General features: G+C 38.3%; 1 protein-coding gene across 3 annotated transcripts in view; it reads right to left on the bottom strand.

Moving 5' to 3' along the window:
- Positions 1 to 3,279: 3,279 nt before the first annotated feature.
- The window catches only part of HHIP (hedgehog interacting protein), an 82,783-nt gene continuing 62,512 nt past the window's right edge, over positions 3,280 to 23,550 (bottom strand). The window contains exons 9-14 of one of the 3 annotated variants that reach the window (XM_006081733.3): positions 21,937 to 22,060; positions 20,737 to 20,867; positions 16,914 to 16,995; positions 7,707 to 7,855; positions 4,575 to 4,703; positions 3,280 to 3,750 (exon numbers count right to left, since the gene is read on the bottom strand). In XM_006081733.3, the coding sequence (XP_006081795.1) occupies positions 3,740 to 3,750; positions 4,575 to 4,703; positions 7,707 to 7,855; positions 16,914 to 16,995; positions 20,737 to 20,867; positions 21,937 to 22,060 (626 nt within the window). In that variant the 3' untranslated portion in view covers positions 3,280 to 3,739. Of the gene's footprint in view, positions 3,751 to 3,849; positions 4,704 to 7,706; positions 7,856 to 16,913; positions 16,996 to 20,736; positions 20,868 to 21,936; positions 22,061 to 23,550 lie in introns of those variants that run through there. The other 2 variants (XM_006081734.3, XM_006081732.2) reach the window with 2 other exon arrangements.

Genomic DNA, 23,550 nt, shown 5'->3' with positions numbered 1-23,550 from the left:
GGACCACCGGTTGGCGACCACTGAGTAGACGTTAATGGTTGTTGCCTGAATAGGAAATAGCTACTAACTTTCCTTACTGTCGGCTGAAGCTCTCTCCTGGGGATATTTTTGTGTCTTTCCTGCAGCTGTGATGGAACACCAGCTGAACTGGAGCATCTGGGCTGGTAGTCATTTCTGCTTTTGGTTACTTCTTTCAATTGTAATAGATCAGTCTTGTATGTTTATCTATTGTTCTTCATGGTACAGAGTCTGAGCAAATGTGACATCAGGAGACAGTATTTTTCAGAAAAATAAATTAAAGACAATAACCAGCAAAATCAGTAGTATCCTACCCCAGGACATCTTCATTATGGGTGTATTGGGAACGTCTGTTTCGTTAAAAAGAGAGAGAGAGAGAGAGAGAGAGAGAGAGAGAGAGAGAGAGAGAGAGAAGGGAGAGGTTAAAAGGTAGAAAGCTATATGGGGAAGGGGCAAAAGGAAAGAGAGGAGAGAGAGAGAGGAGAGAAATAGTTATCATAGGTAACATTCTGTAGAGATGCTCAGAAACTTTATTGATCAGCCAACTACAGCTGCCTGTGGTATACCTTATTTTTCCTCTTACAAATTTGGACTTGGTTTTTTTATGTTTTAAAGCTAAGAAAGTTGGACTAGTAAAAGTTTAAATTTATGTATACTTTAGAAAACTCTAGTTGTGGCATCTAACCTCATAACTTATACGTAGCAGGCTTTGTTGTATAGTACATGATTCAGAGATAAAAACAATATTAAAAGAAATACAGGGTGTCCCCCCCAAATGTATACATACCTTGGCAGCTGATAGCTCAATTTTGAAAATTTTAATAAATACTGCCTTTATAATTATTCAAAGTGTGGGTATACATTTTTTGGGACACCCTATATATTAAAAATTGTTAGTACATCATTATGTAATTATTTTCAAGGAAATAAATACAGAAGAAGCGCCTGTTCTGAAGTATGTAAATGAAAAAGAGTTTTCTATTTAGGTTGTGTGCATATATTGAATGTGTAGGTTTCTTTGCTCTTTCTTTACAAGATAGTCCATTAATCTGAGAAAACATCTAAGTATTCTTTGTGATAAAATAAAAAATATATTTTACAAAAGCCGCACTGAAACAAAATTCAAAGAAGAAAAGTGCTTTTTATCATCACTCAAATTTCTGAAATTATCCCTTCTTTTTCACTTTAATGATGTGCCAATTTCATTTTCTTCTCATTACCTTATATAACTGGCAAGAAAACAAAATTTTATTAACTAGGACAAGACTGTGGTAGAAGCAGTGGCAGGAAGCTTTTTTCCAATTCTTTCTAGTCTACCATAGCAGCGTTTCATATTAAACTGACACCCACATATTACGCCAGGACAGATAAAGGCATAACAATATATATTTCTATTTCACTATTTCATCTTGATCTCACACACCTGCATTCACAAGGACATTTCTTCCATTCTGACTGTGTGCTTTATGAACTGAGTTGGTGGAGATGCTGCCATTTGTGGGAAGAAACAATAACTTTTCCTTAGCTCCCACTTTTTAACCAATTCCTGTCTGTCTCTCATTATGAATCATTTAAGACAATTCTCCGGTCACATATTTTAAAAATCTACTTGAAATAATAGTTCAAAAAATGTCTGAAATGACCACTGAGTTTAAAATATGTAGCTATCCTTGTCCAGTTTGTGTGGCTCAGTGGTTGAGCATCTACCCATGAACCAAGAGGTCCCTGGTTCGATTCCTGGTTAGGGCACATGTCCGAGTTGCGGGCTCAGTTCCCAGTGAGGGGCAAGTAGGAGACAGCTGATCTATGTCTCTCTTTCTCATCTATGTTTCTATCTCTCTATCTCCTCCCTTCCTCTCAAAAATCAACAAAAAATACTTTAAAAATAAAATCTGTAGGCATCCATTAATCATTGCTACTTATGTCTCTCCTAAGAACAGAAAGAAATGACTCCAATGAGTTTCCTTTCTTTGCTTGGGTATGATATCCACAGATCTTGTTATCTTCTTTTTAGAAGATTGTGTTCTTTCATTCTAATGACTCAAAATAGAAAAAGCAATGACACCTGGGGTACATATGTTTTTCTTAGTCATCTTCCACTTAGGAAAGGACTATATAAAAAACCGGGGTCTGCTCAATTTAATATAGGTATTTTTAAATAGGAGAACTAATGACAATATAACACCTTGTCTATGGGAAATATTATTTTGGAAGAGATGGAAAGATTCAGGATGTAAGAAGAAACACTGGATTTTCCAGATTTTACTGAATATATAGCAGTATCCTTATTGTTTTCAGTGAAACTATGACCAGGAGAATGTGTAATAAAACTGCACAATTTGACAGATTCAGACAGCTGGCTCCCTCACAAAAAGTTCACATTTTGTTAATGTCACCACATTGAATAAGGGATGATTAGATGGTAAGGTCCATTTACAAAAATGGTTGTCAGGACATTTTTTTTTAATTGTAAAACTTTCTGTGATGGAATTCAGTAAAAGGGCTATGAAGAGAAAGCAATGGAGACAAAAGACTGCTATTAACCTACAGATGCAGGCTACTGCAGGGTTCATTGCAAGATTTGTCACACTGTTGGGCCAATGAAGTGCTAGTGTGACTAGAAGGGACCACCCCTTTTCTGGGGTAAGAGGGCAATTTGGTCTCCATGCTCATTTAATTCTGAGACTTCTTTGAATAGACTGTCAATTGAATCTAAATTGTGCAAAATTATGCATGCACTTTTTAATGCAGCCATTGTTCACTAAGCACTGAACCAAGATTTCTCAACCCATTTCCATTTGGCATGAGGTCACTTGAAACTTAAGTAATCATATATGGAAGACAAGAGCAGTGTGCTTAACCAATCTTTCCACATTGTGGCTTCTGTATAAATGCTCACTGTGCTTTCACTGCAACTCTTCCGGCTTTAAATCAGTAGAGAAATACTAGTTACAAGATTTTATTCTTTTTCATTGAGGTTCCTATTCCTGAAAGGAAGGAGCAGGTTTGGGAAGTCAGCCTGCGCTGCATAATCTATACCACCCTCCAATTTAGATTCTGCAGGAACAGCTGTTTGCTGGAGGGCAGCCTGTCGTAGGTGTGCGCGTGTCACGGGTAGGTGTTTTTTTCAGTAGTGCAAAGAGGCCTTATAATTTTGTTATAATCCAGACATGGAGAGCTGGCCTTGAAAACCATTAAGAAAAATGTCTATCAGACTTGTTACAGTTGTGAGTGAGAACAGCATTTCTTTGAAAACCTGAATAGAACATTTACAGAAATTTATTCATACATTAACCAAAGAGGAATTTCATTGAGATCTGGAGGAACATATACATGAAAAGTCATATTTGGCAAGAATTATTATATGAAAAGTTTGTACAAGGGACAGCTTACATAGCCAGGATTTGTTTAAAAGCGAGTGAGCTCTTCTCCAGTGAGGTTCGGTTGATGTGCAATCTGTTACGCTCTAATCGCATACACTGACAGTCTTGCTACGGTGAAAAGTACTTTACAAACGTGTAATGCTGGCATTTTATAAGGATTGGCTGTTTTCTTGCTTTTTCATCCGTCGTTAAGGATTACATGTTGGCACAAGGATACATTGCTAGATTAGATCCACAGCACATTTAAGACTGTTTGCTTTCTCACTCCCCTTCTTTCCAATTAAGATGGTGAAAAATGTAACTTTAGTATTTTACAGGACAGGGTAAAGGTGTTTCATCTAGGTGATGTCTATATTATAAAAATAAAATAAAAAATATAAATATGTAACACAAACCCAGTGCCTATTGTTAAATAAAATATACAATAAAAGCAGACCTTTTAGGAAGATTGGTTTTAGAATATGCTGTTATGATTTAATTATAAAACACTTGAGAACAATCTTGATATTAAGCTAGAGTAACCAGATTTCTCTGCCAATAAAAAGGTAAGTGCATAACATTCTGTAATTGGATACAATGATGAAAATGAAGATTACAGTTTTAAATCAAGTTGCCCATTTAGAAATTCATCAGGGAGTTCTGAAACATTCTCACATTATAGTCCTTTAATATAAAAATATTGCCTTTTTTATTAGATCCATCAGATTGCACAGTAATGGTTCAAAACTCCATTAAAGTTGACTTTAGTTATTACAGACAGAAAATTCCTGGGAAGTCAAATAATCTCTTCTGGTAATATAAAAAATCCCGTTATCAATTTACAATGGAATTTCTGTGTAAATTACTCCACACAAGGAAATATATATATTTTTAAAACCCATCTGTTATGCAACCATACATATAGAGGTTGTGAGTGTGTGTACGTGCGTATGTGAACAAACGTGCCAACATACACACACAGAATCTGCACATTTCTGGAAACTATTTTTAAATTAATAAAAAGTAAATGAAATCACAGGAGTGTGTAGCAGGATAACAGTCTTTCTTTTTAATGACAGGATAAAAAATAAATGCCCATTGGAAAGGAATAGTCAAACAGTCCCAGAAACTATACAATGTAACTTGTTAGATCCAGCAAATAAGATGTCATGTCAATGATCTGATCAAGAATACCTGCCCTGGTCACTCTGCGGATGTTTCTGTCCACTTGTTCACACTGAGGACCAAGGTATCCTTTCTTACAGAGGCACTTGTTGGGTCGAACACAGACACCTCCATGACGACAGGCTGGCTCACATTTTGCTGGGAGGAAAAGAAAAGAGCAGTACAATCACACTCACGTCGTGTATGTCAGAAACAGCACAAGTCGTCGATGAGTAAGGGAAGGGAGGGAGAGGAGGCGGAAGCCAGTCACAGAATAATCCAAAAGATAATAAAGACAAGAAGGGAAGAACGCTTTCAAACCCAAAGTTATTTGCAGACCAGACCTCAGCAGAGAATGGGAGACCTTGCCAGAAAAGCATAGATCATGGGAAACAATTTTAATCCCTTGCAAAACAGACTCTTTAAAACAAGGATTTCAGTTCTTTGCAAGTCTCGGCCCCACTAGGGCATTTCCACGTAATGCTATGTTCCTATTCCCCCAGGGAGGACCTCAATGTGGGAAGGGCCTGGCCCACGAGAGAGGCCATGGCTTGAGCATCTCCAAACAACATAAAGGGATGGTCAGGTGTCAGTGCTGGTTCTGATGCAGTAGTGAGCACTTGGACTTCCTAGGACCCCTCCTCATTGCTCCTACGAGGTACCCAGCATATGCTGCCTCTCAGAACACATGGAAGGTCCTTCCTGGGTCGGTGCAGTTGGCCAGTGAAGGATGTTCTTAGCAGTTCTTTTCAGGGCTACTCTACAGCACAGAATCTCTCCATAAAAGGACTTTCACCCCTACAGTATTGGTGGGAATGTAAAGATTTACTGCTAAAATGAGAAGGAGAGAGAAAATTGGGTATATAACTTAATTGTCTTTTGCTGATAGGATAAATCTGTGATGTACAGCCCTGTAGGCAGAATCAAATTCCTTGAATACATTTCCTTATACTTTCAGGGGACGGGGTCATTTTAACCTTTGCAACACATTAATCAAAAAGGGGTCTGTGGTTGACACATGGAAAAGGGAGAACAAAAAGGAAATAGACTGTTCTCTCTTTTAAATTTGTGGGAGATGAGTAAACTATGTGAGTATAGGAATAAAATTCTTGCTTGGGTCACAAATATCACAAATGGTTTAATTTTATGAAATGGTTCTGATTTATCTTATATGTTTAAATTATGTAAGTTGATTTACTGAGAAGATTAAAGTACTTTATTGAAATAAAACTTAATGTTAGCTCAAAGAATATCTATTTTCATTTATATCACATTATTATTAACTAGGGGCCCGGTGCACGAAATTTGCGCATGAGGGTGGGGGGGTGGGGGGGGTTGGGTCCCTCAGCTCACCCTGCACCCTCTCCAATCTGGGAGCCCTCAGGGGATGTCCTACTGCTGGCTTAGGCCTGCTCCCCATGGTTCTCTGCTCTCTGCGGACCTGCCTGCTTGATGCCACCGCAGGCCCTGGTGTCTGCTCTCTGTGGGGGCCTGCTTGCCCTTCATCGCCGGGGCCAGGGGCAAGCAGGGCCCTGCCCCTGGCCGCTTGGTGCCTGCATATGCAAATTAATCTGCCATCTTTGTTGGGTTAATTTGCATACTCACTCCTGATTGGCTGTGGAGGTGTCATGAAGTATGGTCAATTTGCATATTTCTCTTTTATTAGTGTAGATACCTATTATGGTATATGTATAATGTCACCCATATTCAAAATAATTTGTTTGCCATCAGTTTAAACATACTGTTGCTAGAAGGCACTCAATAAATATTTGTGATCAAGTAGTTTGAGAAGTTAGGCAAACTGCAAAGTAAGGAATAAAACAGAATGGACACAATATAGAAGAAGCAGAGAGAATACATATTGTCAGGAATCAAAGGGAGCAGAGGGGAGATATAGTCTCAGAAATTAGAATATTAGTGCATTTGAACACCGTAGTATTAATCAATCATGAAATGTTATTAGTGCTGAAACAATTTAAGCTTAAAATGTAGGCTGTATATATAACTTTAAATATTGGCTACTTTTTGTCATACAATATACAAAGTAGACAAGTTATGGTTGTAATTTTTCTGAAACAAATACATGTTTAGGGTAAAGAAAAAAATTAACATTTATGAATTAAGAATGGGGCTTTTAATTTTCATTGGCAAGAGATACTTTAATACTTAAAATAGCAGAGGTCAAAATTTTTATTGTATGTAATATATATATATATATATATATATATATATATATATATATATATATGCTGGTTGTTGAAAATTCATTTTTCACCCTTATGGCAATCTTTTCCCCAGTTTTATTGAGAAATAATTGACAGACATCACTGTATAAGTTTAAAGTGTACAGCATGATGCTTTGATTTGCATAGATTGTGAAATGACTACCACAATAGGTTTAGTTAACACCCTTCATCTGATATAGACATAAAGAAAAGAAAGGGAAAAAATATTTATCCTGAAAATGCATTTTCAACATAGATATCTTAAACTCAGTATCTGAAGTTATGTAACTTTCTTACTTCACACCAAGTAGGATTTGAACATCATGGTATGTAACTGAGGAAACCCCTCGTTAAAGGATAGAGGAACCCGGAATAAACCTCCTTTCTCTCTCTCTGAGCATCTGCACACCTAGTTGATGGTTCACAAGGGAGTGGCCAAAAGGATTTAAAAATCTCATATATGCCTCTAGGCAATTGTGTTTCCCCCTTTTATTTAATGCTCACAGAAGAACCCTGTTTTTAGTGCACTGTAGCCAGAAAACAAGCAGTTAAGTTTGAGAGGCATTTATGGGGCGTCTGGAAAATGCTGACACTGGGAGAGGGGCTCTGTGAACACGAAGTCCTTGGCTGGTGGGAAATCTCAAACTCAGGACTGGGAGCCTAGATGATCTGTTTTTAATTTTTACTTTTGGAAAGGATGCAATTATTTAAAAGTCTTTTATGTTTATGACTAACGTATATATGTGAAATGTTTACATTAGGAAAATGGGAAAGCTTTCATTTGCTAGTTCAGGAGCAGAGTGAGCATTAATATTATTGTAAATGACTGAATGTTGAACACTCCATAATTCAAGAAGAAATAACCTGGTCTTAAGTTCTTGAGTTCCCAAGGACTGTCCCCTGCCCAGTCTTTCGCTGGGACAATGGAAGTACTGACCGATTCTGCAGAAGTCGCCCTCCCATCCTGGGCTGCAGCAGCACACCCCCGTGGGGGTACAGTAGCCGTTCCGACAGAGCCGGGAGCATTCGGAAGTCAGCATCTGGGCCGGTTGGACCACTGCTCGGCACTCCTCGGGCACTAGAGGTCTGAAACAAAAGACAGAAATTGGTTGAAAATCAATACTGGAGTGAAATCTAGTGATTCTGTAGCTCACAAAGTATATCTCTTGCTTTCTAAACAGACCCCTTTTTTAAGTGACTCTGAAAGATTGACAACTTTTTTGGGGGACAACTTTCTAGGGATAGAAAATACACACCTGAGAGGAAACAAACTAGCCAGTTTGAACTAAAGAGGACATTAGCAAACATTGTAAGAAACTTTGTCATGATAAAATTCATTGACTAAAATATAATTATGCTACAGTGGTATTTTATATTTGCTGGCTAAAACTTCCTAGCAATTACAAGTTTAACAATATAGATGTATAGACATTAAAAATTTTTTTTCCAGATATACAAAAATTTTTTGTAGTATCTGAGATACGTTTCACTTGTTATTGGAATATTTGGCATTATCACAAGGCTGAGAGTATTCAGCAAAACAAATGCTTGTAAATCCATTTTTGTTTTAATTTTACATTTATTTTGAGATACATTTTTAGGCTGACTTTTTTGGAAAGGATATTGCACTGTGTATGTGTATGAGTGTGTGTCCTACTGACTCAAAATTTCAAGTCTTTATGCAAAGAATTGTATATATATATATATATATATATATATATATATATATATATATATTTACAGTAGGTCCTCGGGTTACGTCGGAGATCTGTTCCTACGGCACGACATAACGTGATTTTCGCTGTAAGTCAGAACCCACCTATATAAGCACCTACGTCACTCACATGAAGCACATACACAAAAGTAATAAAGTGAAACAGTAAAAAAAATTTAAAAGAAAGATAACAATTCCTGACCTTTACTTGTGGTAAATAAATTTTAAAAAACATAAAGCACATATGTACATACGTCGAAATGATGGAACTTTTTTTTTTTAATAAATGGAGATGGCGACATAACCACGAAAGGACGTTCGTCCTAACCCGAGGACTGTCTGTATATACACAGATGAATGTGTAGATACACATTTTAAAATATTTAATTTTATCCTACTGTGAAGGAAACGAATGCTATTGGTAGCGAAGAGAAACATCTTATCTGCTGAGTAAGAAGTCATAGATTTTTTTTAATTGCTCTATAACTGCCATCATTTAGGGAGGGATCAAGATGCCTTCCGAAGATTTTTATGGTTCTCGCTGCTTTTGAAAGAAGAGGCTGTCTTTCAAGCTGAGTCAGGCTGGAACCATGATCACAACTAACTACCCACTGTCTAATAATCTTTGGGGAAAGACATGTGGTGGTACACCTCTCATCAGGAACTGTTACCTGTGCCCCAATGTGATGAGAAAGCTCTTGTTGGTTAAGGAATGTAAATAAACGCGCCATCACCAGTCAAGTGGCCATCATCAGGATGGCCAAAGCGGTGGGACTCCTTCAGTAGCATAACAAAGAAAGTGATAATTATAGGTCACAACCACCACAAGAGGTAATGAGGTAGCTTTCTGAGAGAAGCAAATAATTAGGCCCTTTAGAGTCTCCCGTTCTTGAGATAGGTTGTCTTGTTATGCCCCTGTGGGCACTGTGAACAGCAAGAATTTGGAGGCTGACCTCAGGCTGTTTCTACAATGACTCAAAATCATATTAAAAATATATAGTGACTTCTTTTACTTCTCTCAGTAAAAGTTCCAATCTGAGTTGAAAGTACTGTGCTTTACAACTAACATGACAATTCAGAAAACCCCATAAATCTATTCAATTCCTTATTTAAATCTAGAAATGGTCAATTTCTAGAAAGGTCCCTAAGGCATTCCGTGGACCGAGCATATTTTTACTCAGAAAACATTAATGGATATTTTCCATGTGTTTCCCAAGGGTGTCTTTTGGGGATGAAGGGCAGGGCTGGATAAGGTGGAGAAAATACGAAAAGATTATGCCAAGGGAAGTGAGAGCATGATCTCTGACTTTTTCTTACTGTTGTTGACTAGTCCAAATCTGCTCTCTGTCTTCCTCAACTAAAGTTCTTACTCTGTGAGACAATGGTGGTGTCTTTGACCATCAGTAGAGCCATTTGTTCAGTAGCCAGGAAGTTCTTCCGAGTCATAGGCCACTGTCATTTACCAGGTGGCACTCAGTAAGCAGTGTTGTTCAAATTTTACTGGTAACTAGAATTCTGTTATCCAGTTCCACTTGTGATTCACTTGTTCACCCTTTTTTTGACCCATTCAAAAAAAAAAGAGACCCAGAAGTAGAATGTATCAAAAATATATTACATGTTATATGTCATGCAAAACATGGAGGCACACAGCTCATGTACTACTCGACAGTATGGCTTATGCCTGAGCAGCTGAATCTAAAGAGACAACACCATTTAGATCAGGAATGTAAGTAGCTCTGGTTAAAGGACAACAATCAGAAGATGCTGCCTGTTTGAGGCAGAGTGCAGGGAAGTTGATTCCCATGGGAATTTGCCGAGGAAAGAAAGGCAGGCATGAGAATAGGGGTCCAGTTCTGAAGTGCAGTTTTTCAGGGTGGGTATCCGACCCTTGTTTCCACACTGACCCTCCAATTAGATGTTTTGACTATTTTTCACCATATATGCATATATGCGGACATAGAGCTTATGGGCAGAATTCTAAGTTATTTTTCTGCCTAAGATTTAGTAAATACTTATCTACCTATGGATGAAAATATTTCATATTTGGGCTTGTTTACTTTAGCATATATAAGATGGTATGGTTGTCATATATATAAATATTATGACTCCCTTAAGTTTTTATTTAAATACCTAGGAAAATCATCTTTTTCTTCTTTTATAAAGTTGACAACTAACATTCCTCACTTAGCATGTCCAATAAATCCTCTCTCTTTTAAACTGTTAGTCTATTGGGAATACCTTAACTCAAAATTACATAAAACATAGCCCGTTTCTTACAGAACTTCACTTCTCTTAAGGAATAGATTATCCTCTCCTTTTCCCTTCCCAATTAGAATAAAGCTTTGAGGACAAAAACTACATATTCCAACCTCTTCAAGTCCAGTCATTACTCGGGCAAATACTGTGCTCTTCATGGGGATAAGATATAAACAAAACAGAATCCTGATCCTCATGGACAAACCATGGGGAAGACAGACATGCAAATGCAGACTAAACCAGTGTGATCTTTGTTACGATACAGGCACAAATGAAGTAACACAGGAATACAGAGGAGGCAATAATTAGCTTACGAATGAAGGATGTTATAGAAAGATGACATTTAAGCCACCAAAGTATTTTATCTCCTTCAACTAGTTATATTCATAGGTGCTACGAAAATATCATATAGGCATTCAATGAATGTTTATTAAATTGAACTGAATGCATATCGTAGAAACTTTCTCAAATACTTTTTCTGATATATCCATGAAGATAAACTCCCAAATTTTGATATTACACTTTTTGATTCATTTGTCAATATTGAAAAAAGCAAGTCATTTAAGCAACAGATTTTTTAAAAACCCAACTAAAACAGATTAGTGAAAAAATGATAATATGCAGTTTTTTTCTTTAAAAATTACACCTTCCTCTAGAAAACATCTTTTTACAAATATATGTGACTGTTTCATGCAAGATTAAATCTGCCTTTATCTCAAGTACTACAACATCTGGTGATACTTGCCTTGCAATAGAAGTATGAGGTATTGAGAAGGTTTAGACGTCTCCCACCATTCCAGGCAGGGGAGAAACGTGGGAATTCCAAGAAATGCTTTTAAGAGTTTTAACTCTTAACAAATGAGTGTCATCTTGAAGAATATGTTCTTCACTATTCATATTCTCCATTTTATGTCCTTTTAACAAATGCCATTTATAAGTGGTAATTCAATCAAGTTTTCATAGCAATCTAATTATTCTAGGAACTGGTATTCCAACATTTAAATTTGGTAATTTAAGAAAGACTATAATACACAGTACAAAGCAGAAAATTCCTTTGAATGCTGTGGTCATAGATCATATCTCCAGGAAATAAAATAGACATAGAAGAAGAACTATATAACCATTTAAAAATAACATGGTCATTTAGATATTTCTTTCCATAAATTATTATATAATATTTTCTATTTATTTTGGAATTTGTGATGGCTCCACGTAGCATTGAATGGATTCCATAAGCATGGTTTACTCAAAAACATAAGCAAATCTTGGTAAAGTATGAATAAAATTCCAGTTATGTTTTGGCTCTTACCATATATTATGTATGCATGCTTATCCATTCATTAGAAATTTTGACTTTGCTCTCACCCCATTTCTTGGTAATATATCTTTAAATATGTCTTACAGCTTAGAAAGGATTTGCTGGTTAAAAAGATATTGTGCATCACAACATAAAATGTAGTACATTAAGAGTAAAATATACCCTGGCAGATATATCCACTTTTTAGTTATTGGATATGTAGAAAAATAACGATAGCCAAACTGTGGGACATGCTTCCTTGTCTTTTAGATTTCAAATCCACCATGCTGAATGGATTTTTATAGGGCATATACTTGTTCATGACCTCTAGTGTTAAGAAATTCTGTCATGTTTGAAAACTAGTCCCTAGCGGAGCCTGTGTCCCTGTTAATAGCTGAAAGGTCAATGGAGCTGCTAAACAGTTTGTATTACTGTCAGGGTGGCCATGAAAACACCGCCTGCAGCAAGAGACTTGGCAGCTGGGTCAACAGGCGCTGTGGGGATTTATCAACCTAGGGGGGCCACTTGCATAAAACTTTGACTGATGAATTGGGACTAGACTGGCTTATTGGGCTAAAGCCTCTCTATTATGCATGACTTTCTTTGGGATGGCAGAGCTGCCTGCCGGCTCCCTGAGACATATGCAGAGGATAAACAGAACCGATTTCCTCTTACGAAGTGATTTTTTTGAAAAAAAGCACTCTTCAGCATCCAGTATTAATAAGGAGTAGGGTGAAGATATTTTAAGAAAATAAACAAAGGGCAGTAAGTGGGGCCGTGGAGGGGAGCGGTAGGGAGCAGGCAAGAGGAGCAGGTTTTGATATTGGTCACACAGGAGTCTGAGGTACAGCATTTCTGTAAAATGACCTCTCAAGCCTGGAATTTGCATTGTTCATTTATAGACCCCTTAAGGGAACGGTCTGTGGGACTTGGTTGGGTAGCAGATAAGCAGTATGTTAAAATACAGCACAACTGGGTACATGGTAATTAAACCAACATGATTAGAAATGATTTTGTTATATAAATTTCTGGAGAAAGAACCCCAGTAATGTTTCAAAAATTTTTTAAAAAAAGTCATTTGCTTTTAGTTCATCTGAAACAAAAATGAAAGAATTTTTATCAAAAGTGCAAAAAACCCCAAAACACAATAAAGCTTGGAAAATGCATAACTCTTTTGGAATTCTCTAGTTTCTATCCCCCAGGAGCACTGTTTGACCCTGAAAAGATTTCATAAAGAGCAAGCATCCAAGGCATGTCTTGGATATTTGCAAACTAGGTATGAAGAGCTCTTTACAGCTCCACGGACACCTTTACCCTAACTTTGGAACTAACACAAACTTAAATGTTGAGAGATCACCTGAAAATAATTCTTCAGGGCATGGAATGAATACCAACAACACTCAGAGTTTAATATTTTAAATGTAGTATTTAATGACCTCCATAGCACTCTGCAGAAAGGATGTAGGGCAGCGTGAACTCAGGACCATATCAAAAGCGAAGGGACACACCACAGGAACCCACTTAGCCCAGGGCCCACACTAAGGAAGAGTCAGAGACAAGACCAATGGACTCCCTGTCCTATCAGGCTAGATCTGCTGCTACTCTCGGCCAGTCTCAGGGGGCACTACAATGTGAAACTAGAATTGTGGCCCAGCTCTTGTGCTCATGGGGTTGGACTCTTTTCTGGAACTGCTGGCCGAAAGAGCTCCCAGATAGGGCACGCAGAGCCCATACTACAGACTTTGGGGGACCCAGTGGGTGGGCCCAGCAAGCTGGGTGGTTGGTGTGGACTTGATCCTAATGCGACTCAACCATGAGATGTAATGCTCCACCTCAGAGGATACTAACACAGAGGCAAAATGTTCTGCTTTTTCCTTAAATGACTCCAGAGTTCTAGTGAAGCCTTAGAGAAACCTGGTTGTGTCTCATTGGAGTTTCTTTCATGATAAATAATGGCATTTGATTTTTTTTTTAATCCTCACCCGAGGATATTTTTCCATTGATTTTTAGAGAGAGAGAGTGGAAGGAAGGGGGAAAGACAGAGAGAGAGAAACACTTATGTGAGCGAGACACATCAATTGCTTGCCTCCTGCACATGCCCTGACCAGGGCCAGGGATAGAGCCTGCAACAAAGATCTGTGCCCTTGACTGGAATCGAACCCGGGACCCTTCAGTCTGTAGGTTGACACTCTATCCACTGAGCCAAACTAGCTAGGGCAGCATTTGATTTTTATAAGAGGTTATCTTACCATGCTCTTCTGAGAAGGCCGCCCACTGTAAATGATTTAGCACTTATGTAAATGACTATGTAACATACAGCCTCAGACCACATTGTCCTTAGGGAAGTTTGCCTGCTTTTGCCAAAGTGACTTAAGAATATTACAAATGGTTTATAAACTCCCTCATCTTTCTTAAATGTGAGTGTGCGTGTGTGTGTGTGTGTGTGTGTGTAGGGAAAAATAGAAATAAACAAATCCTATGGTAAGAAAGTAACTTCTGTGACATCTAATATAGAATATAAAATTTTTATAATTTGTTGTTCCTCTCTTCCAGGGCCAGGAGTCAATTCATGTATGAAAGATATTCTGAAAACATTACAAATCTGGGACTCCTCCACAAGAACAGAGTTAACCTAAGATTTTAATTTGACATGGATTTTGGATATGACAAGAAATGTCTATATATTGTTTTTTCAGTTGATGAGGCTCTTTCTTTCATTTCTCCCTCCAAAGTTTTAGAAAAACACTTTTGCTTTGAAGCAGACACTCTGAACACTGTGAGGCCAGCAATTAGCCTGTGTTTGCAAAATAATCCCGCTCACATACACGAAAGTGTCTACTTATATAGAAATTCAATTCATCTAGGCCGAAATACTGTAATAATAAACGTTGGCATCCAAATCAAAACAGAATGAGGCTCCCAACAAATGTTTATGAAAACATTTGTTTTCTTACAGTCAGTTTGATTTGGAAATGTGTGCCTCTGCCTGTGTACAAGGACCGTGTCTTTGGGGCTCTGTTACTCCCCCGACCTCCTGAAAACCAAACACACATCTTAACCCTGGCCCCACACATGACACGACTCACCAGAAACAGGCACCATAATGAGAAGTCAGGCCTTTCAGGTATGTCACTCGGAGACCACCCTATGAGAGGGGGCCCTCAGATCACAAAGCCAAGGTCCCTTATGGCAACCCTGGTAATTAGACACTAATAATGGGTTGAAGGTGTAAAATTCACCTCCGTGCACCACCAACAGACTAAACAATCCAGACGAAGAGAGAAAGATTTTCCGGAGGAGGAGGAGGAGGGAGAATTCATTATACCACTACCAGGAAGCCTGCAAAAGCAGACCAACTTTGACAAACGTAATGGAATAACAATGGCTATTTTGAAACGAATGGCGTTAGATCTGAGTGAAACCCCCAGACCTCATTAGGAATCATTAGAATGCTGGCATTTTATGAATTAACATGAGTTTGAATTCCGTTCTTCATAGTGCCAACTTCAACAGTTACCGTGGTGTCTGACATTTTTTTTTTCATTCATTACTTTGCTTTTCACAAAGAGAACATTGGCTTCACACTCAAGGAGGAAAAGAACCCCCGCTGGGCACAGACGGTCCTTGTCTTACTGTGAAAGCAAACGTGTGCCTTATGTAGAGAAGGGATGCTATCATGGTGGGACGATGCCTAGATGCGATGCTTCGGACAGACAGTTTAGAACTGAGTATTCTTCTTTTTGTTCTGAAGTACCTCTATTTTTCTCGGAAAAGACAGTGTTTTGTGGTAAAAGGACAAGAATCTCCATTTTGTTAGTGACTTTTTCAGAAAAACATACACAATTTACAACTTGGGAAAATGTTTTTAAAATAGAGCTAAATTACTGCTTTTAGTAAACGTTTCAGGTTACTAGAATTTATTCTTCTAAAAGACTTGAAACAGGAATTGAAGTGTGTAAATGGGCTTATGGAGATAAGTTAGAATAGAACTGATCTGAAGTTCATCACATGGGGTAGCAGGGCTCCCACGACTACTGGTGTCCAACAATGGTCGTGTTCGTGAGGATACTTAGGTTCTGTAATAGTTGTTTCCAAATTTGCGACTAATTTCTATTTGACCGTATATAGTGTTAGCAGCTTCTGATAGTCCAATTTTATCCATGAAATTAACGACTGACTAATTATGATTCAAGATCATTTGAATGCTGTGTGTGTGTGTTGTGATGGGTGGGTGGAGAGGAGCAGGGCAGGGATAAATATACTCTTTAAAGGATTAAAACATTCAAGTCTCCTTTTTGTTGAGGTAAATAACAAAACACGTTGTCAGTTTTCATTTGTTTGGTCACAGAAGCCTGCATGCGAGCTGTGAACTTCCAGGGAGTTTTGAAATGAGGCTCAGATGTTGAACCGCCAAAATAACTTATCCTGATTACCTACCAAAAATCACAGTGAGCAGCTGCAATGTCTGCCAGTGTGTTTCTAGTTTTCTCAAAAGACAAGGGGGCGGGAGGGGGGTGGTGGGTTCATTGTTTCTCCCAGGAGAGCTGAAGCCACTTCCTCATACATCCAGGTCCTCCTCACGTTTAATGAGGACTCATTGAGGACTCATTCCACAAACATAATGCTGCCCCCCGCCCCAACAAGAATGACCTGAATGTGTGATAGCAATAAGGCTTTTGAGTTTCAGCATAGTCCAGTCTAGCTCTCACAGACTGGGGCCGAGGGTCCTCTCAGGACAACCGTAGCATGGGGACAAGGCATAGGCAGTCATCTTTCTCAGTTGTTCATTGTAATTTGTCTATCACTAATTTGAATGCATTAAAATAATGTGAAGAAGAATATTTCTTGACTCAAAGGAATACAAAAAGAAATCTCACCTTTTGGGATCTATAATTTTGTAGAGTTTTCCATTGTGAGTCTGGGTCATACTTTTGCTACTTGATAGAATGTAAATTTCCCCTATGTAGAGAGAAATGCAATAAATTAATCCACAGTATATGTATTTGTACATGTGTATGTGTGCGTGCTCCCGTGCATGTGCACACACCCACCCATACACACACACACACACACACACACACACACACCCTCAGGAAGATCACCTGCCTAAAATCTATGACAGAGTCTCACATGTCTGCCTTCACAGCACACCCAGATTCCGCCCTCTTCTCTCTGTATTCCACTGCTACTCGTGTGCAAACAGGTATTCATTTCTCACCTGGATTATGGCAACAGCCTCCTAACTGATCACCCTGCTTTTAGCCTTGTCCTTCTGTGTCTTCTCTCAACATACCAGCCACAGTGATTCTTGTAAACGAATTAGATCCTATGAGCTGGATCACACTCTTGTTTCGATAGCCTCCAATGGCTTCTGATCTTTCTCAGAGCAAAGCCAAGTTCTGACAGTGGCCTGTGCTGTTTCCCCTCACCCCTTATTGTTCTGCCTCATTTGCAATGCTTTGCCTCCTTGTTCACTCCTTTCTAGCTTCACTGGCCTCTTGGCTTTGACCACACGAGGCAGGTTCCTGTCCCAGGCTCCTGCCTCAGGTTCCTGTCTTTCAGTAGATCCCCAGTGGGTTCACTCCCCCCCTCCTTCAAGTCTGTGCTCAAACATCATCTTTCTTGACTATACTACTTAAAATTCCACTTGTCCCAATCCCCAGCAATCTATATCATTCTTCACAACTAGATTTTTCTCCTCAGCACTTATTACCAATTGACATACAGTATATATCTTTAAAATTTACTTTTATTGTCCTCCTTTAGAATATAAATTTCATGACAACAGTTTAGATTTTTCTAAATCTGCTGCTGTATCTGCAACACCTAGAACAGAGCTTTGCACAGAATATATTTGTAGAATGAGTGTTGAATGGCAAGTTTTATCTTGATTTATTCTGCCCAAGACAGAAAGGTTTGATTACCCTGTTGTCACTGTTAATTGATAATTTGAGGCTAGATGGAATTGGGGTACTCATCTTTTTAATGTTTAGGTTTTAAAACAATATAAATAAAAATTTGGAAAAACAGAAGGAGAGAGACCCTGTTGCTCAATCCCAACTCTGCCTCCCTAACTCTCAATGCTAGGCTATGTTCATGATGGTGAAATACAACAGACAGCAGACCCTGTCAGGAGAGAACCACTCTTGTTTACTCATTACCAGTACCTCCATGTAACTCAGTGTTCAGAGTGGATCACACGAATAGGGAACTAGAAGCTATACTTATGATTACATGTTTATAAGGCTTTAACATTTATATTTGGTTCTCATTCATGAAATAGTTCTTGATTTATTCTATACTTCTCTATTCCCCTCTATTTATTTTGTATTAAGAAAACCCTACTACTTTCTTACTTCTGAAATGGATGTGACATGGCTTATGCTCAAAACTTACACACAACAGAAAAAGTAAAAATGAAAAACAAAGGAATGTAAGTAAAAAATGAATATTTATCTTATCAAGTTCTTTAGATAGTTTACCTCATTTGATCCTTCTTACAAACCCATCCTGATTTTATAATAAAAAAACCCCGCACATAGGCCTGGCCGGTGTGGTTCAGTGTTTGAGTCTCGACCTATGAACCAGGAGGTCAAGGTTCAATTCCTTGTCAGGACACATGCCTAAGTTGTGGGTTTGATCCCCAGTGTGGGGCATGCAGGAGGCAGCCAATCAATTATTCTCTGTCATCATTGATGTTTCTATCTCTCTCTCCCTCTCCTTCCTCTCTGAAATCAATAAAAATATATTTTAAAAAACTACATAGGAAAAACAGACTTTTAATACTTTTTGTATCAAAAATTCAAAAACTTATTTCCTTAAATGGCTCTTAATTAAGCCCAGTTTCACATTAAATCAATATTCAGTGAAAGTATATTTTTAATTACAAAGTATACAGGACGTTGTAGCTTTGGGGAAGGAAGGATTATATATGTTTTATTTATTGGTTCTGCTCCCAACATAGTATTAAGTGTAGACAGACACTTGGATATTTTAACCAGTGATGCTGCTGCTTATAGGATGATTGAGGGTGAATCATTTGTAGCAAGGTCTAGGGAAATCTAAATGATTCAGTCACAGCATCTAAATATTCATCTCTAACTCTGGCACAAGCAAGTTAATCCTAATTTGTATTTTCAAATAAGAGTTGGCCAATGAAATGTAAATTATAGTACAGAGAATTTAAGAGAAAAAGGGTATCTTTCTGGGTCCTATAAGTGGGGAAGGAGAATATCAAGGGAAAATTAATTGTAAAATGCTTCCAATGCTGGAACAAGAAAAGGACAGATTGGATTTCTCTTCTTTGAATCATTATATTCCTGTGGCTCTGAAATATGTGTTCTGTGTTTCAGGAATCTTGTCTGAGTTCCTTGTTAACCTAAGTAAATGGCGTGTAACGATTTCTGACAAATCCTTCATTTGGTGCAGGAAAACCAAGTCTGTACGGTTAGAGAAAATATTCTGATTTCGATGGGAAATGGGAAACACAACTCTTTCTTAACACTGAGAAATTCATCCCTGATGTTAAAGGGACATAGCTGTCATTTTTCTTTAAAGGGAAGTATTATGAAAGTGACATTTATCTCTAAAACTTAAAATTAGTGGCATTTCTACTCTTTGATCACATTCTAATTTTAACTTCTTTATGTAGACATAATGATAATACTAGAGGCTCGGTGCATGAAATTCATATACTGGGCGGGGAGTCCCTCAGCCAGCCTGTGCCCTCTCGCAATCCGGGACACCTCTGGGGATGTCTGCTTGCCGGTTTAGGCCCGCTCCCTGTGGGGATTGGGCCTAAGCCAGCAGTCAGACATCCTCTCGCAATCCGGGACCCCTCACTCCTTACTGCCTGCTTGCTCACCGCTTCTTACCCTTCTTACCACTGCTTGCTGCTCCTTCCTTTATGCTGCAGCAGAGGCAGGAGAGGCTCTCACCACCACCACCACTGCACTCACCAGCTGTGAGCCCGGCTTCTGGCTGAGTGGCGCTCCCCCTGTGGGAGTGCACTGACCACCAGGGGACAGCTCCTGTGTTAAGCGTCTGCTCCCTGGTGGTCAGTGCACATCATAGCGACTGGTCGTTCTGGTAGTTCCACCATAATGGTCGCTTAGGCTTTTACTATAGATACCAACAAATAAATTGTATGTTATTCCATAGATCATCAACAAGAAGATCATTTCTATTCTGTTGCAAAGCAGATCTATAAACTCAGATTATTTTGCACAAATTTTATGTCCCAATGGACATAAAATAAAAATTTGGAAATAGAGGATAAGTGAAATTTGGATTGCAACAAATTTTTAATTTATTCCAAGAGGCATGGATAAATGGGAAGGTTTTCAGATAGAGAATCTAAACAAATGACTCAGATGCATCCAAAATATCCGTAGACATTTAATATTTCCCTCTCTTCGGGACTCAAAAGTTCTCCTTTTGTTCCTGCCTCCCATTTTCCTGCTTTGGTGACTTTCATGTTTCTGGAGTGGAAATCAGATGTAATGGCCCCCCACAGAAAGGTTATTGAAAGAACCCAAGAAATAACTGGACCATCTGAAATCTCTCCAGGCGGTCATCTTTGCTCTAGGTGACATTTCCAACACAGGAGGATGAGAGGGTGGTGTTTATTCTTCCGAGCAGAACAAAACCTCCAGGCAAAGGAATGAGAAGGGAACTTAATAGAAAAAGTTTGTACGGTACCTAATTCATCTTCTCCAAATCCCAATATGTGGCCTGAAAAGTAGCCTCGACAGGAACCGCCATTGCCGAGACAGAGTGGTTTTTCCTGCCATTGCTTGGTCCCGGGGCTTTGCTGTAGAGTTAAGAAATTCCTGCAACACAAACACACCATAAACCTACAGTGAACACACTCCTTTGCTTAAAAAAACACAAGCAGTTGTCTAAAATAAAACTCAATAAATAACTGTTGTGCCATAGGCCTGGCTTCTAAAGGGAAAAATATTCTAGCCCATAACGTGTGTGAATGCTGTGAAATTCCCAGGTGGGGAGAAAGTACTGAAAGGGAGTATTTTGTTCCCCCAGGGCACTAAAAGTACCTGAGTCTGAGAAAAGCCCGCCCCTTCATCCAGAGAATGATACTTCCTCTCCAGGACTAGATTCCATGCTGAGCTATCAATCAGAGAGAGGGGCAGGGGGAGATAAAGGGGTCAGTATACTTTTCTAGTTCCTGTAGTGACCAAGCATATCAGCTCTGTCATGCGCCTGAATGCCAGCGACTTGGGAAACAAGATTCTGAATTTGGGTTTCATCACAGAATTTCTCATAATTATCCACAATGTGACCTTAACTTTAAACTAAAATGTAATTTTGGAGTATTCCTACCACTTGAGACTAATGAACTTGCCCAAAGTCCTGAAAATCTGGCAAAAGCAAAAATTCTCAGCCTTCCAAGATTATCTTTAAAATATTTATAAACTCATATAAAACCATAGCTTTCAAGTTACTCATTATCATGGCAAATTTATGGTAAGGATGAAGGAAAGAGCCTACGTAATCTCAGAAGTCCTGAGGACTTCTCTGCACTACAGAAAATTATTATTATTATTTTTTTAAATTGATGAAGATACAACGTCAAGGTATGGTTTATTTTAAACCTGTTGCTACAATCATTTTATTATATTATTCCAAGATTTAATGTTTGTAGTGTTGGACACAAAGAAAATTATTTTAGGAACTTGATCAAGTCTGTTTAGAAAGCATCTCTTAGGTAGTCCTTCAAACCTCCATACAATAGGGGAACTAAACATAAATAATATCTGTGTGTGTGTCCCAGAGCTGACCCCCAAAGGGAGACACTCACTTGAATACTTTACGGCAGTCTGCCCCCTAATCAATGTATGTGTCATTCAATATATCAAATTGTGGGATCAGGACGCCTACCCATCACGGTCTCCAAACACGTAGCTTCCATACAGCCTTTCCGACTGGCAGCCTCGGTAAACAAACCCGCCAACCAAAGGACCACTGCTAAATAGCTTGAATTCTAAAAGTGATGGCTCACTTTCTGGAAAGAAATGGACATGGCATTAGATCAGATGAAACATATTTTCATAAAGTAAAAGTGATGTCGGCCCAGCCACGATTATTCCAGTCGTTTACTTTAACTCTGAAGTGTGTTCCATCATGCACGAGGTGGAGCCTTGCTATAGATACTTAGTGAGAATAGTTGCTCCCGTTGCTTAACTGGTATAAATTTAAAGGGCTTCCACGTACAGCTTAATGAAATGGGAATGCTCTGACGTGCTTGCTGTTGTTATAACTGCCAAGACTTAGAAAGTTTTTAATGCAATTAGAATCTGGATAGTTTGGAAATCATAGTTACTTACTTTAGAACCAAAATACTTAAAAATAATACTTAATTTTTTAATATTGGATTTTTTATAGAAATGCTTCAGCATATATTTAGTAAATTGAGCTAGACATTATATAAACTGTTTAAAAGTTCACACTTTAATGAAAATAAAAGTATAGTGCATAAAAGGTCTTTAAAACCACATTTGCACATTTCAAACATTGTCACTTAGTCAAGTAATATCTTCATTTAAAATATTTTAATAGTTTTGTTGATAGAGTTGTGTGGTTCACAAAGCCAAACGCAGTCATTCCTTTTGAATCACGTGTATGGACATGACCTCACTTTTTTCACACTTAAATACACATATGCTAATTGCAGTGAAAAAGATCTGAAGTCAGTTGCAAATCAATCTGAAAATTACTTATTACTCATTAAGTACATTATGTGCTTAATATAAATAAGTCACTATCAGCAGGCAGTATTTTAGGCACAAACTTGCATGTAAAGACAGCAATTTTAAAGTCCTCCTCCCTCCCCATGTGATTATGATGAATATGATATTATCAGAAGTAGAAAAGATAGATTTTAAATAACCAGTACTCTGAGATGTAGACTATTTGGAAGGTAGCTATGCTCACCACTATACCACCAACGCCTTGGGGTAGACCCATGATTGGCAAACTGTGGCTCGCGAGCCACATGCGGCTCTTTGGCCCCTTGAGTGTGGCTCTTCCTAAGCCTTAGGAGTATCCTAATTAAGTTAATAACAATGTACCTACCTATATAGTTTAAGTTTAAAAAATTTGGCTCTCAAAAGAAATTTCAATTGTTGTACTGTTCATATTTGGCTCTGTTGACTAATGAGTTTGCTGACCACTGGGTAGACTATTTGAATGATTGAGGACATGAACTCTGGAATCAGGTTGCTGAACTCTGGGGTTCAAATCCAGGCCCTGCCACTTTATGTTGTGTGGTATTTAATCTTTCTGTGTCTCACTTTCCTCATCTGGACAATGGCCTAGTGCCTATCACATAGGGTTGTTTTGTGAATGAAATGAGTAAAGTTTATAAAGTGCTTACTGCGAGGGCTGGCATGTAGTAAGCACCGTGGCTGTGGTTACTTGTTGTTGTTTTCAGTTTTATTGAGGTATAATTGACAAATAAAATTGTAAGATATTTATTTATTGTTGTTTTGCTAA

Source organism: Myotis lucifugus, unplaced genomic scaffold (assembly GCF_000147115.1).
Source record: "Myotis lucifugus unplaced genomic scaffold, Myoluc2.0 scaffold_1, whole genome shotgun sequence".
Lineage (NCBI taxonomy): Eukaryota > Metazoa > Chordata > Mammalia > Chiroptera > Vespertilionidae > Myotis > Myotis lucifugus.
This window is presented reverse-complemented; position numbering and strand designations above follow the sequence as displayed.